Source organism: Rhea americana, unplaced genomic scaffold (genome assembly GCF_003343005.1).
Source record: "Rhea americana isolate MKP2758 unplaced genomic scaffold, rheAme1 scaffold_402, whole genome shotgun sequence".
Classification (NCBI taxonomy): domain Eukaryota; kingdom Metazoa; phylum Chordata; class Aves; order Rheiformes; family Rheidae; genus Rhea; species Rhea americana.
This window is the reverse complement of record NW_028186538.1, coordinates 12,208-26,817: the sequence shown is the minus strand read 5'-3', so window position 1 is coordinate 26,817 and position 14,610 is coordinate 12,208. Positions and strand designations below refer to the sequence as shown.

At 37.0% G+C, this 14,610-nt stretch overlaps 1 protein-coding gene across 16 annotated transcripts in view; it reads right to left on the bottom strand.

Annotated features, from left to right (window-relative positions):
- CSNK1D (casein kinase 1 delta) overlaps window positions 1-14,610 on the bottom strand; it is a 42,115-nt gene that overhangs the window by 23,531 nt on the left and 3,974 nt on the right. For 9 of the 16 annotated variants that reach the window (XM_085314362.1, XM_085314364.1, XM_085314363.1 and 6 more), the window contains exons 2-8: window positions 12,787-12,897; window positions 10,831-10,979; window positions 10,117-10,345; window positions 9,575-9,745; window positions 7,843-7,991; window positions 7,148-7,319; window positions 6,646-6,785 (exon numbers count right to left, since the gene is read on the bottom strand). In XM_085314362.1, the coding sequence (XP_085170488.1) occupies window positions 6,646-6,785; window positions 7,148-7,319; window positions 7,843-7,991; window positions 9,575-9,745; window positions 10,117-10,345; window positions 10,831-10,979; window positions 12,787-12,897 (1,121 nt within the window). Of the gene's footprint in view, window positions 1-322; window positions 391-3,006; window positions 3,855-6,630; window positions 6,786-7,147; window positions 7,320-7,842; window positions 7,992-9,574; window positions 9,746-10,116; window positions 10,346-10,830; window positions 10,980-12,786; window positions 12,898-13,959; window positions 14,049-14,610 lie in introns of those variants that run through there. The other 7 variants (XR_014896984.1, XR_014896985.1, XM_085314371.1 and 4 more) reach the window with 3 other exon arrangements.

Genomic DNA, 14,610 nt, shown 5'->3' with positions numbered 1-14,610 from the left:
AAGACATGTAATTCTAGAACAGCTAAGATTTAGAGCTGGCTGTTTTATTTTATCTTTGATGCCTGAGTGATTTTAGGGACTTCCTAAGTCACTATTTTTGTCAGTTCTGCTAAAGAATCCAAGTGGAACAGCAGCAACAACTCAACTTTTGGAAGGACATTTACATTTAGAAGAAAACAATGCTTCATCAAGTGTCTGATTGGAAGGCACAGAAACAGCGTGCAACTATGAGATTATGTGAAGAGGAGAAGCAAAGACTGATGTTTCTAAAGATTTTTCCCCACCCCATCCAAAGTTTTGGTGTCTAATGAGAAGCACTCACCCAGTGCTGCCTTCCAACGAAAGGAGACGAGCAGCTTACTTGCCATGGTGTTCGAAAGGAATGCTATTCTGAGGTGGGGGAAAAGACAGCAATTTGTAACAGTTCCACTGTCCAAATATGTAAAGATGACTATAAAAATTGTAGTTGCAACTATATATCTTTTGAAGAGCTCACAATTCAGACTTCTATCATATTGAGAAATACTTAAAAGGAACAGTAATTACTCCTCAAAGAAAGCTGATAAATCTCAGAGTCAGAAGAGCAATGCAGAGTATGATGCCTCTTAAGATGAATGTATGGAGATAGGTTTACTCATGGGGGGGGAGGGTGAAAAATGCAGAGATATTGGAAATACGTTGCTTTTTTCAAATGAAGTGTCACAACACTTAAGTTGTTCACTGCTAGTTTTGGATTTAAAAAACTTCTCTTGTCAGAAGATACTTATTTGAATACTTCTTTGTGCAGTATTTTAAAAAAAAAACTTACTTTAGACCATGAGCAGTCCCCACTAAGGTAGTTTTTTGCAGGACTGAACGTTACGCGAAGGGAAGTGAAGGCTACTCACCTGTAACTAGATTCTGGGATGATCACTGCACATTCATGCTTTTGGAATGCAGTCTGTGCAGTCTGGACTGACAGAACTGACTGAGTAGCGCTTACTGGAATACTCACGCCCTTTTTTACTACCTTTCTTAACATTTTAAGACTGTGGTTACATAAAGGAGATACAGTGAACAACTAATTCATGGAGCTTAGGAGCAGAAGGATCTTTTAACAACTGGTCCCATTTTCTGTCCAGCACAGATCGCAGAACTTCCCTGAACTGAAACCAGTAACTTACGCTTCCTTTGGATTCAAATATATGACCTAGAAAGGAATCCAGTTTTGGTGTAAAGAGAAAGGGGATGGATAATCCTGTACTTCTCTTAGAAGTTGTTTCGGTGTCTAACAGCCTTCACTTTAACTTCTGCTTCAATTTTCTTTGAATGCGACTGTTTTTGATTTTAAGTAATAGGTTCTTCATGCATGCTTTTCATATAAATTTAAGTTCCTGGTACAACCCTTGTCTCTATAATACCGCACTAACTGTAGATGGTATTTTATCTTTCAGATGAACTAAAAGACACTAAGCCAAAATTCTTCTGTTGTAGTGTGTTTTCTCAAGCACATTTTTTACAGCTCTTCTCTGTGCTACTTTCAGCCTTGCAATAGTTTAAAATACTGAGAACTGAACTAGACGTAGTATTCCAGCATCAGTGTCACTAATGCCATGAAATAATCTTCCTACTTCTATCCATTACTGTCTTCTGTACACACTCAAGGACGAGACTAATCTCTTTTGTTATGACATCACACCAACCTGTCCATCATCACACCTAAAGCCCGCCTCAGTCATCATTCACCATGGATATTATTCCCGCATATAAAACAATAGTCTGCGTTCCTTGATCCCAATCAGGCTTTGGAGTACTGTGTTATCACACATTTTATATGACTGGGTTCACCTCTCTAATGAATTGCAACTTCTTTGCATGATTGCCCAACTCTCATCAATGTTTATCACTCCAATATCTCACGTCCCAAAGATTTTTAGCCATTATATTCACTTTTACATAACTGAGAAAAAATATGGAATAATATCTGTCACAGAACTGTGAAAATTTCACTAGAAACACTGTTCCATGAACCCTTTAGGAGACCTGCTAATTGTTATTCCAAAAACTACTTGTTATTTAATGTTGCAAAGTGATAATCTTCCTGATGAGGATGATTTAGGTACTATGTGGACAACGTCTTGTTGGTGGAGAATGTGAGACATCTATTCAGCTATCATTATTAATCTCTGTTTTTCCTGCTTAATGTTAAATTTCTCTATGTATTTTGATTTGTATTATCTACATTCCCATCCTTTAAGTCTTCAGTAACAGAGATCTGAACTCCAATCAAAACTAGGTTTAAAAAACAAGAAAGTAAGTTAATGTGCAGAGGTCATCTTTAATAACTCTAATTTCAGGTGAGTAGCTTTCATTATTTCTTTAAGTACTCTCTATACATTTCCACTGTCCAAAGTTTGATAAGCAGTAGTCCTTCCTCTGGATGATGAGAGGAGAAGACTATAGTGGCAGTGTTGCCTTACCAAATGAAGGCATCCAATACAATACCAAGTCTAATTAATCAATTTATAAATAACAAATCTAGTTCTTAACATAAGATATCCATAGATCTATGCATCAGAGTTAAATGAAAAAGGAACAGTAGAATTTCTTACTTAAGTGCTAGTGTTTACTTAAGACTTGGAAAGGAAACTGGCACGCTTGGGATGGACATGGATGAACAGTTGTATTCCCGATAAGAAGTGGTATAGACAATTTTCTACATTCTTTAGATCTAGCCAAACGGATTTCTCCTTAATGACCTTGCCATGCAAATTGGGTACTTTAGGTTCTTCTGACTACGAATAAGGGCTAAAGATACACAGTAAACCATGGCCTTAATTTCTAACCTGGTAAATGTCTCAGGATAAATTTTGACTATGGAAGAATTACTTTATGAAGATAGTAACAGCCTAAGCTATTGAAACACGCAATTAAATCTATCATCTAGTCTGCTATAGAATAAGTGAAAACTGAAAAGTGAATTTTCTCTAATGGGCCCAAAGGCAAGTTTTATAAGATAAAAAAATCTAAGTATAACTCTCATGCCTTCTAAGCCTGAGGTCTCTGCGAAGACATTTAAATTTTATTACGACCGCACGTTGCTGTTCAACCACTGTACGAGTGAAGACCAACAGCTGTTCACTAGCTTGATAAGAACTAAAGAAATCAACAGAAGATGAAAGATAAATTCCAACAACCCAGAGAAGATCCTGATGAGTCTGCTATTGTAATAGTAAGGAAGCCGACTGAGTGATCCCATACGTGGAGCAGAGTGTCAAAGGGTAGGTAGGGAAACACGCCATTAGTCCAGGCAGGAGTGCTGGCACATGCCATGAATGTGGATATTCACAGACTACTTAGAAAAACATTCCTACACAAACCCAGAATATTCCCATTTTACAAATTAAATAGAAAGTCTATCTGCAAACCTACCTGGATTACCCATACTTTATAAAATTTAGAAAAAATGTCAAGTGTACACTGAACTAAACATCAGCTGTATAGTAAAAATTTATAAAGCATACTCAATGTAATTGATTCTCCYAGCATAACCGAGTATTATTGTACTTATTTCAGTTATTCCACTAACTACTTGCTTTCATCTGACTGGTAACAGAGACAAACTACCTGAAATTTGCTCAGAATGCCAGAGACGAACCTCGAGTGTGCACATTTCACCAAGGAAACATCTTTATACTTGAGTATCTCAAAGAGAACTCCGAATAACAGAATATTTAAGGTTGCAAAGTGCCTCTGGAGATCAACCCCCCTGCTCAAAGCAAGGTCAACTAGAGCAGGTTGATCAGAGCATTCTCCAGTCAGGTTTTCAGTATCTTCAGAGAAGGAGACTCCACAATCTCTCTGGGCAACCTGTTCTACTTCCTGACCACCCTCACCGTTATGTCTTATGTAACAGAATTTCTTGTATTTCAGTTTGTGCCTCTTGTCTGTTCTCCAGGCACCACTAAGAAGAATTTGGCTCCATCTTCTCTACATCCTCCTATCAGGTATTTTACACATTGATAAAATCCCCCTGAGCCTGCCTTTTTCTAGACTTAAACAATCCCCACCCTCTTAACTTTTCCATGTATGTCACATGTTCCAACCCCACAACCATTTTAACAGCCCTTTGCTGGACTCCCCCCTGTATGTCCAGATCTCTCTTATAATAGGGAGCCCATAACTAGACTCGAGCTTCACAGAAACTTAAAACCAGTATTTCACCTCATACTTTAGTATGTGGTATAATTAAAACACAGCTATGCCCACTTACAACCTATGCATTTTCATACTCCTCATAAACCTTAGCCATAAATTATTTCAACCTGAGATTTTTTTAGTGGCATGAACTACAATTCAATGAACATTTTAAGCGGGCAAAAACTGCCACCAAAGCCAAGAGAGACAGCCTCACCTGTCTCCTCTGCTTGCCCACTGTATTTCCTCCTGCACTATCCATCCTTCACGCCAGCACAAACATTTGTGCAGCTACATGGTGAAACAGAATTCATCCACCTGAAAGCTACTCCACAAAAAATCCCACTCTGCTTTTGTTACAGGAGAATTAATTCTCCAATCCAGTTCAGCATCTGTTTGTATGAATGGTGATACTGATGCAAGAGAGAGCTTGCTTTTCCAGAAACTCTGTGAGCTTAAAACATACGCAAACTACAGCCCTAGGTTTTTAAGTTGGTGGGGTTAAATTGTTAGAAATCCAAATTAGCACTGTTCTCCCTCAGATCTCTGACATTGTAAAGTTCAAGACCCTAACTGTCAGGCAAAAACAGGAACATTCACAGATTTCTAAATGGACACACAGCATCTTCTCCTATACTCAGACACCTTTGATGTGGATATGCCTAAAAGCACTGAAGTAGTGTTACAGATGTTTTAAAAGTTTTATCTCTTCTTATATAAGCCGCAGGAAGAAAATAACAGCTGCAGTTCTAGTTTTCTAACTTAATATTTAGAAGGAAATGAAATCATATCATGCTGTTTATTTACTATGCAAACTGGATGTCATAAGACAGAGGATTTGTAGGTTCTAGAGCTAAAGTCCCTCAAATTTCTGCTTCAGTTAATACATAAGTATTATGGTGCAGGCTGAAGTGAGGCAAAATTGGTCTTAATCAGACGATGCTGCTCATCATTCATTGTACACACAGACATTCTTCCACTGTTTCGAATTTCTCATTCTATAAAATACTATGCTGTGCTGTTTCTTCTCCTGTTATACAGATGAGGGAAACACATTTCCTTCTTAAATGCATTTTGAGTTTGATTAAAAAAAACTTTTATGACACACAGGTATTTATCATCTTTTTATTGCTTTGGTAAATGAATCCCCTCTGGCAGGCTTTCTATTATTCTTAGTAAAACTGAATTCCAGATTGACATTTTTTCCTGATTCCATTGTGTTTTCATTGTCTTATCTCTTTCTCATTTGCAGTTCAGGCCAGAATGTAACACCCATTTGCAAAAAAGCCCTGTGACATCAGTCTTCATTAAATACATCCATCTGCCCTCCATCTAAAAGAGTTCTCCTTCTAGCACTACGATTTAATGTACAAGAACACGTATAATCCCAAATAATTAATTCTGCCAAAGAAATGAAGAAGCCAAAGGAACTGAATTCTGTTTCTTTCTTTTCTTTTTTTTTTCTTTCTTTTTTTTTTTTAAATCAGTACAATATGTTTATCAACAAGGAATAACGTGAGTCCACGGTAAAAATCGTGTGTTTAGATGTCCAGCACAGCACTGAGTAACAATGATGAAACCTAGGGGCAACCACACCTGTCCTCATAACATACTCCTCTCACATTAATGTTGCAGTCTATCTTTAGAACAAGAGATTCCCTATTTTGCAGGTAAGACTGAAGCCAAGCAGCACAAAATCCGCTGACTGGCTACTTAGGACAAGCCTGTGCGAAAGATCTGACAAAGGAATGTTTCGGATAGGGCACAGAGAGTTAAAAATATATTTAAATATTGCTAGTTGGTACTAAAAAGAAGCTTTCCTAAAAAACTTTTTAGAAAGTCACAGGGGCCAATGCGGATGATTTCAGTGCAGGCTACAGCTATGAATCACTGTATCATTCAACCTCCTGCCACCCTTGTTCAACTGAGCCTTCTGTGACCTTTCAATCATCTGTGAATGTGGCTTACCTGCTTTGAATTACTGTACTGCACTACAGTATTTCTTCACTGCTTTACCTTTCTATTCTTTATGAATTCTCTCTTTTCTAGTCTGTACCGATATTATCCATTGCATTGATTTGGGAACATAACTCATAACTGACTCCAACTTGCTCTACTTCCTCACTGATAACTGATACGAGAAATTCAATAATCAAAGAAGCTAAACACTACAATTGTAAACAAAACAACAACAAAAAAAATCTGTATCCCTAGGATTTTGCATTGTCCCGTACACAAAAGATTTTTCTTTACTCTCAGCTTTTAGGATTATCACTGCCAAGGTACAAGAATTTTTATAGTAGCCTACAGCCAAATTACAAACATTCAAGTAAAACTTCAAACATTTATATGAACCAATATTGTCTGAAAAATCAATATGAAATCTCATCAGTTAGCTGATATGCTCTTTTAGTAAATTAACCCAATCAAATCACCCTCATTTTTGCATTACACAAAAATCTTTTTTACCTGTGAAGTTGACATGCGAGAGGTATCTTGTCGGCCTGTTAAGTCAGATGATGAGATATTGACTGGGGCACCACGATGCAATCGCATACTCACTTTCCTTTCTCGTTCTATACCAGACACTGGCCGAGGAGAGGTGTTGGCTGTGAGAAAAACTCCGTTAGTATTCTGATAATGTGAAAAGGAATTAAACCATAATCGTTCAAAAACTCCTGAACTCTTGCTGTTTGCTTATATGGCTTCCACAGAGCCAAAACCAGAGAAATTAGGGGCTTTGTTCTACATCCACAGAAATCTGTAAGTAGCAACTGGCAGGCAACGGGTACAATTACCTTCGATTTGTTTAAAAAAGCCCAAACAAATAACAACAACAACAACAAAAAATACCCTAAAGACAAATGCCAGTCAGGTATCCTAATTCTAATTCCTGATTTCAATTACCAAGAACAAACTGCAAATTAGCGTATTCTGCAAGGTGCATCTATCCTGGTATTTGCTCACTTACCAGCATGTGAAGCTGGGGTAAGAGGAGTAGGTGGAGCTACATCTTGCGTTCCCCTCAGCCTGCCAGAAGCAGTAGAAGGTAAACCACGAACAGCTGGATTTCGTGTATGTCTTAATCTTTCCTCTCGTTCTCTCCTTTCACGTTCAGCATCTTCAGCAGCTCTGCTTGCACCCTGTGGGTTGAGACTAGTGAACAACTTGGAGTACTGAACTTAAAGCTATATAGTCTGATAGATACTGAAAATTAAAAACTGTTAAGTGCAATTTGCTAGGGCATTAATTTTTGGTGAATTTTCTTTAAAACTGTCATAAATTCAGTTCATACATCTGTTGGAATAGTCTTCAAAATGTAATGTACAAGCTCGCTATTTTGGCAGCCGGACAGCTTGTGACAGTTTCATAGTAGACTGGTGCTGAAGATCAAGATGGAAGAAAATAGTAATTCAGCAACCTAACCTGGTCACTACCCTGACAGAAATACCTCAAAAGCCTTATACATTTAGAACATTGTAACTGCAGCTTAGCTGCCATTCAACCCCATCTCATGGCTCCTGCAACTCCTGCATTTCCTGATCTTTTTTCCTAGACAATAAAGCTTCCAGGGGAAGAGATAAAACATATCGGTTAAAACTCAAACTGACAATGTAATAAAAAAAAATTAAGAAAATTTATTCTAGTAAGCTGTCAGCTACTCACAAATTTGAGCATGTTCCAGTCAAACACATAGTCATAGGAGAATCCTTGTCGGTGGAAGAGGTTTCTGAATAATTGCCTTAGATAGGAATAGTCTGGTTTGTCGTCAAAACGCAAAGAACGGCAGAAATTCAAATACGTAGCAAATTCAGCTGTAATAAGAAAAAGCCTGTTTTTTTCCTCCAGCTTCACATTTGCTTTTTATAATTCTGAGCCATAAGAACAGAGAACCTCTCAAACTCAGAAAAAGACAGTAGAAACCAAATACTTGGTACCTAGTGAAGGCAATACTATACCCCATCTACCAAAGTACACCCAGGAAAAGGTATTATATGTCTATTGCAGAGCAGGCAAAGATCCCACTTGTCAACTGGAAAGGAGACTGAATGTTAGGGTTTGAGGAGACAGAGGGGAGACAAGTTTAAAACTGTAGTTGCAGCAATGGAAATAGAGGGGTTTTTTTGCCTTTTCTGTTCTGAGAGTATTTAAACTGAATTTCTCTCAGGACATGGACTTTACAGCCTTTTTGCTGTAAAGTCACGTGAAGATTCATTTCTGTTACTTAACAGCTAACAAGGGACAGGAAGGAAGGAAGAGGAACAGAACATGGACAATATCACAAGTAAGTCATGTTGCAAGTTTAGATTTCCAATATTCTGAACACTTATTTTTACATGGCTTACAAAATATTAGCTACACAATCAAACCAGAATATGTTTGTGAATGCAATGCATGAGACTTAACATTAGTATCAAAATGTCAGCTTTTGAGTTCAAATGTCAGCTTTTTGAGCTGAAAGATTACACTGACAACTTTATGTTAAATAAGAAATTCTAACAAATAATGCAGGAAAAATTGATTACTTTTCCCTCTCTGCAAACTCCAGAGGACAGAAATGTTAACGAGTGTAAAGGAACGTAAATGAAGTGACATTTGAAATAGATCATAGAAAACAAGTTTTCATACAACCATAATAACAATTATGGTTCTCATTATCATTAGTAACTGTTGAGGCCAAGAGTGCGGAAAGAGTAGAGAATTTTTCCAGAGGGAAAACAATATTCTCTAATAGTAGTTAATGGTAACAAGTTTTAAAGTATATTTAAGTATCATTTTGCATGGCTCAAAAACTGTCTAATTATTAACATGAGAACAATACCAAATTGAGGAAAAGACTGGCTTTGAGGGATCACACTAGGATATAGGAGAGTTTCTTACGCTTCTAACAGATGTTGGCCACCAACCAACCAAACCAGATGAACCAAGCATGACAATTACTAGATGAAACAGCTGCAACAGGTTACAGGTGAGCTTAGCCATACAATCCTCATCATCCATGAAACAGCACCCACACATATGAAGAAACATATGTTCCTCAAAAAGCTCTTTGGCTGTAGCAGTTAACCAGGCAGCACATATGCGTACATGCATAACATAGTGTAGATCAGATACACTGAGCTAACCTTCAGTCTCAAAGGCATGGCAATGATTGCACATTAAATACTTAACAGAGAGGATAAGTAGAAATGATCTAGGAAGACAAAGATTCCAGTCTTGAAAGCACAGTATCTCTATTATGGACATGCCCACGCACTAAGACAAGTCAGAAAGACTAGTAAATTACATGCTTCAAACACAGCATTCTGATACAGGCATTAGAATTTAGTGTAAACAAAAAAGCAATAACACTAACAAATAAACATCTGCAGCCAGTGTCACAAAAAGAGAAACTTACAAGGATATCCTTTACATAAAACCTCAATGGGTGTAGACATTTTCTTTTCACTGATACGTTCATATTTCTGCCTCTTTGTTGCTGCTTTTAGTCCCTGCCAGGGGAGGGAGCCCAGGTTAAAATACATCAGAACATAGCCCAAGGACTCCAAGTCATCTCTGCGAGATTGCTCTACAACAGCATAAAAAAGTAGACTCATTAGGTTTCATTTTCTACTGGAAAAAACACAAAACTGTACAATAATGTCATAAAACCCCTTAAAAATACAACAGATTGCTGAAAACTAGTACATCCATGTTAAACTCATCCAATACTAGAAAAAGCCTATGACCCTTGCAGTTATTAAAAATGTGCTAATTCTGTGGAATTACAACTTCACTGACTCCCTCCCCACCAACACAAGCCTAAGCATACTGCACTGTTAGCATCAGGAATAGAGATGGTCTGCTATGCCTCCATAAAGCAACATTTGGCTGCTAAAGTTATCAACATCTAAACTAAACTGACACTAAATTTTCTATTTATTGAATTCTCTAACTCACCAATTCCAAGATGAGTATTGATGGATGCGTAACGAGCAGTTCCCGTCAAGTTTTTATTTTCACGATACGGGATATGTTGGTGAGTTCGAGCATCTCGATACTTCTTCGCTAATCCAAAGTCTATTATGTAGACAAGATTGCCCTTCTTTCCCAGGCCCATTAAGAAGTTATCTGGCTTCACGTCTCGGTGGATGAAGTTCTTAGAGTGAATATATTCAATTCGACTAATCTGGATACAGAGGATGAAAACAACTGAGAGGCTAGGCATACACATTTTTCTTAAAAAGCACTAGAAACATGATCTTATTAATAAAACAGGCAATGAAATTTTTTATTGTAAAACATAGAGGCATTAAGAGAATATAATTTAAGACTATAGATAAACCTTCTCTCTAGTTTTTCCCTGTGTCTATTCCACTTTTGTTTCTAAAATATATTCTTGGTGGAAATTTGCTTGCATTTGAGCAGTGTAATACCTATTTGCAAGTGGCTCAGGTCCAGGTTTTAAAATCAAATTAGGACTTTGTAACTACTTTTGATGACAAACTGTATGTTTACAGAAGCAAAACTAATTTTGAGCCTTTATTCTAATATAATACACCCTATTCATCTCTAAATTACCAAAGAGAGAATACAATTGGTTGTGATCTCTCTTACGAAATGTGAATATGCCCAACATACTTCATTAACAAGAACACCAAAGCAGTTTCCTACCATTTGGTCAGCAAGTAAGAGAACTGTCTTGAGGCTAAATTTCCTTGAGCAAAAATTGAAGAGATCTTCAAGACTTGGTCCCAACAACTCCATCACCATTACATTATAATCCCCTTCAGCTCCACACCACTTAATTGTGGGAATACCCACTGGAACAAAGAAAACAGTGTATTCAGTATCTTTTTTATTTTTTGGATTTATATAGGTCTCACATACAAATCTTCAAGGCTCACAACACTGATTCTAAGAGGGTCATTACTGTGAATGTTTGTATTTTAGTATCTCTACCGAAGCTTAATATTTTGTGCTACCTTCAGCCTTTCTGAAATTAAAAGTCTGATAACTTCATAGAAGGACTAATACAAAAAAATATAGCAAGAGAGATCTAAAATAGCTTTTTTCTCTTTCACAGAAACCTCACAGTCTTTGTGCTTAGCTTGTGACGATCCAACTAAACACTTGAAAGCATTTAGTGATTTTGTTGGATTTGAACTTTATATATATTTTATAAATAGTAACAGTCATGCAGTACCCAAGATGTCAATAAGGAGCAAACTGGAAGTCTGAAAATAAAGACATACTTTCAAAGCCTACAAGATCACTGTAAAATACCTCTCTCTTCCCTCTGAATTTGGAAAGATTTTTCCCCTTTGCTTCATATTACTGCCTTTCTTCCAGTTCTGATTTATTTGCTGTGTGGTGAATCTCTACTGAAGTAGCACCATTTATGAGACATGCTATACTGCTATATACCCAGTTTGACATAGCCAGAGATAGCTCTGCTATACGGAGAAACTCAGGAACATTATTTCACATAAAACTGTACAATTGTTCAAATATTTCGAATTACACCTGTGTAGATATTCTCACTCAAAATTTCAAATAACTTTATTGTGAGTTATTTTTATGTAATTTGGAAGTGAAATAGTACAATTAATTTTAATTTATATTTTTATTTAGTATAAATTAAATTTTCCTGAATTCCCTTCATAGGGAAACCCTACTTGTGTGGTTACTTTGCTTTATCACCTGCCTCTGCACAGTGTTCATCAGCAGAAGCAACCCACCATCCTGGCTTCAGCAAGCCTATAAAGGAAGTATTTTATTCTATTAAGGTTAGCCAGGTTACACCCAGACAGTAACTAACTGAGGAAAGGCAGGAATTGAAAGATAACTGAACAACCCTAATTCTGCAAATTTGCAAATATACATTACCGTCTATTTTTAGATATACACTTACCACATTTTGTATTTGAGATATAGTGTGAAATGCAGCCTTTATGCAAAGTATAACATTTCCCAGAAAGAATTCCACAGATTACACAATAAAAGCAAAAAAATTAACTATACTGAATTTATGTCCCAAAACTGCACTGGAGTTTTACATTTGCAGAATTCTAAAACCATTAAGCAAGTTATCCTAGCAGAGTACCATGCACGAGCTATGAAACTGCTTCATTTATGCTCTCTACTATTAATGCCACTACATGTTAGAATTCCTACAGCAAGGAAATACTTTTAACTAAGTAACAATAGTAGAGAATTTAACAAGAATTAGCACGAATTTACTAAGCTTAGAATTTGTGCTACTATATCAAGGAAGCTAGGTTAAATTCTCAACACCAGTGGTTACCTGCTTTCACTGATCCATGAGAAATACCACTAACCAAGCAACATACTGCCACGCAAGACCAAACTTTGCTCTATATTGGTCCAGGTTTTCACTTTTTAATATTCTGAGGCCCTAAGCATTTTTAGAGGATATTACAGAATAACACGAGGTTTGCTAGCCATAGTTTGGAAATTGCTACCCTATACTGCACCTACCCTATCACCTTCTCCACTTCCTCATAATTTTCCAAAGGAGATCTTAGCTATTAAATACTTAAAGATGGAAGATAAAATCAAAAACATAAAAACAACCAAGTCTCTTAGAAAGGAAAAGAATTTGCTTGCCTCCACCCTGCATCATTTTGTAGATTTTACTTTCGATGTGGAGCTGAGGATGTTTGGTCTTCACACATTCCAACTTAATTGCAACCTCCTCTCCAGCAGCAATATCAGTTCCTGAAATCAGAAAAATTTAACAACATCCGTCACAATATTTTTTCATATTGCATTTCCTTTGTAAATACTGAAACTAAGCAAACACTGACAAGTTATTTCTCCATGGCAAACATCCAGATGTTGTTAAGTACTTTCAGCCATGATTATCTAAAACTCTTCTGAAGTCTTCTAATTTCTATCCAATGCACTAGCAGTTTAGAAAAACACAGACATTAGACACTCTAGCATAAGAAGTCAAAGGCTGCTATCCTATATCCTTGTCATTTTTTTGTATAGAAGTCATTTTGTATTATTTCTAATTATTTCCAGTTTCATTTCTTTGTAAATTTTCCAGTTTCATAATGCCTTTTTCAGATCCACACAAAATAATCAAGTTACAGATGAACAATAGTATTATGATTTTTTTTTCCAATTAGTTTTTCTTCCCCTAATAATTCCTAGTAACTTGTTTATGCTGTTTTTGACTATTACTGAGTACTGAGCTAACGTACTCACAGAACTATCCTAACTCCAAAATCTTGTTCCTGAAGCTAAGAAGCTCCTTCAGTGCTCACCCTTATGTCTATAAAGACAGACTATTCCCCCACCTAAATGGGTATGATTTTTCAGTTGTGTGTGTTCAATCTCCTCTGCTGTTTCACTGCCAGGCTGTTCAACACTGAAATCTTCTCACAGTCTTGCAGCTGGCCATTGTTTTTATTAATTTAAATATCTTCTCATCAGCAGCAAACTGTATCACCTCAGTATTCAGTTCATTTTCTGATTCATTTATGATTATGTTGAATAGCACAAGCTGCAACATATTCTCCCACTGAACTCAATCCATTAACTCTCCGTATTAAGCAAGCCTTTATTTCTACCCTCCATTTCTACCTCTAAAACAGCATTTAACCCATCTTCAAACATTTATTCTGATAGCACAGCAGTTTCATTTTCTGGTTACTATCTGCAAGGTTAATGAGGATAACACAGCCAATTTTGTTATGTAAGGAGCGGGGCAAATTTATTTTATACAGAAACTACCTTATGAGCTTTTGGATACTTGCTAGGTATGAAACTTACCTGTAATCATTTTTTTTTTCCTCCCCTTTCTTGGTAATACAAGTTCCCATGGAAAGCTCTCCTACGTTTACTTGACATTTTCCTTTAGTCTTCAAGCAAAAAAAGGATATGAAGGTGTTTGAATCTACAGAATACCAAAACATTATTGTCTATCTGAGTCAAAATTGAGAGGCCCTTTGGAAGAAGCCTCCCTGAGATACCTTGTCACAATGAGATGCCCTGTCACCTACAGCCATGTCCAGTCACAGTCATACTTTATCATAGTCTTACTGTAAAAAGCAATCACACCAGCTTCTCGAACCACAGGTTCCCCTATCACTCAACAAGTAGATTTCATGCTTTCAGTGATTTCACAGAATGACAGAACAGTTGAGGTGGGAAGGGACCTCTGGAGATCATTTAGTCCAACCCCCTAAAGCAGGGTCACGACCTAGAACATGTTGTTGCATAGGACTGCGTCCAGGCAGGTTTTGATCATCTCCAGAAAAGGAGACTCCACAACCTCTCTGGGCAACCTCTTCCAGCTCTCTGTCACCATCACAGTAAAGAAGTTTTTCCTCATATTCAGATGAAACTTCCTGTGTTTCAGTTTGTGCCCGTTACCTCTTGTCCTGTCACTGGGCACCATTGAATTTCATTCTCTTAAACCTT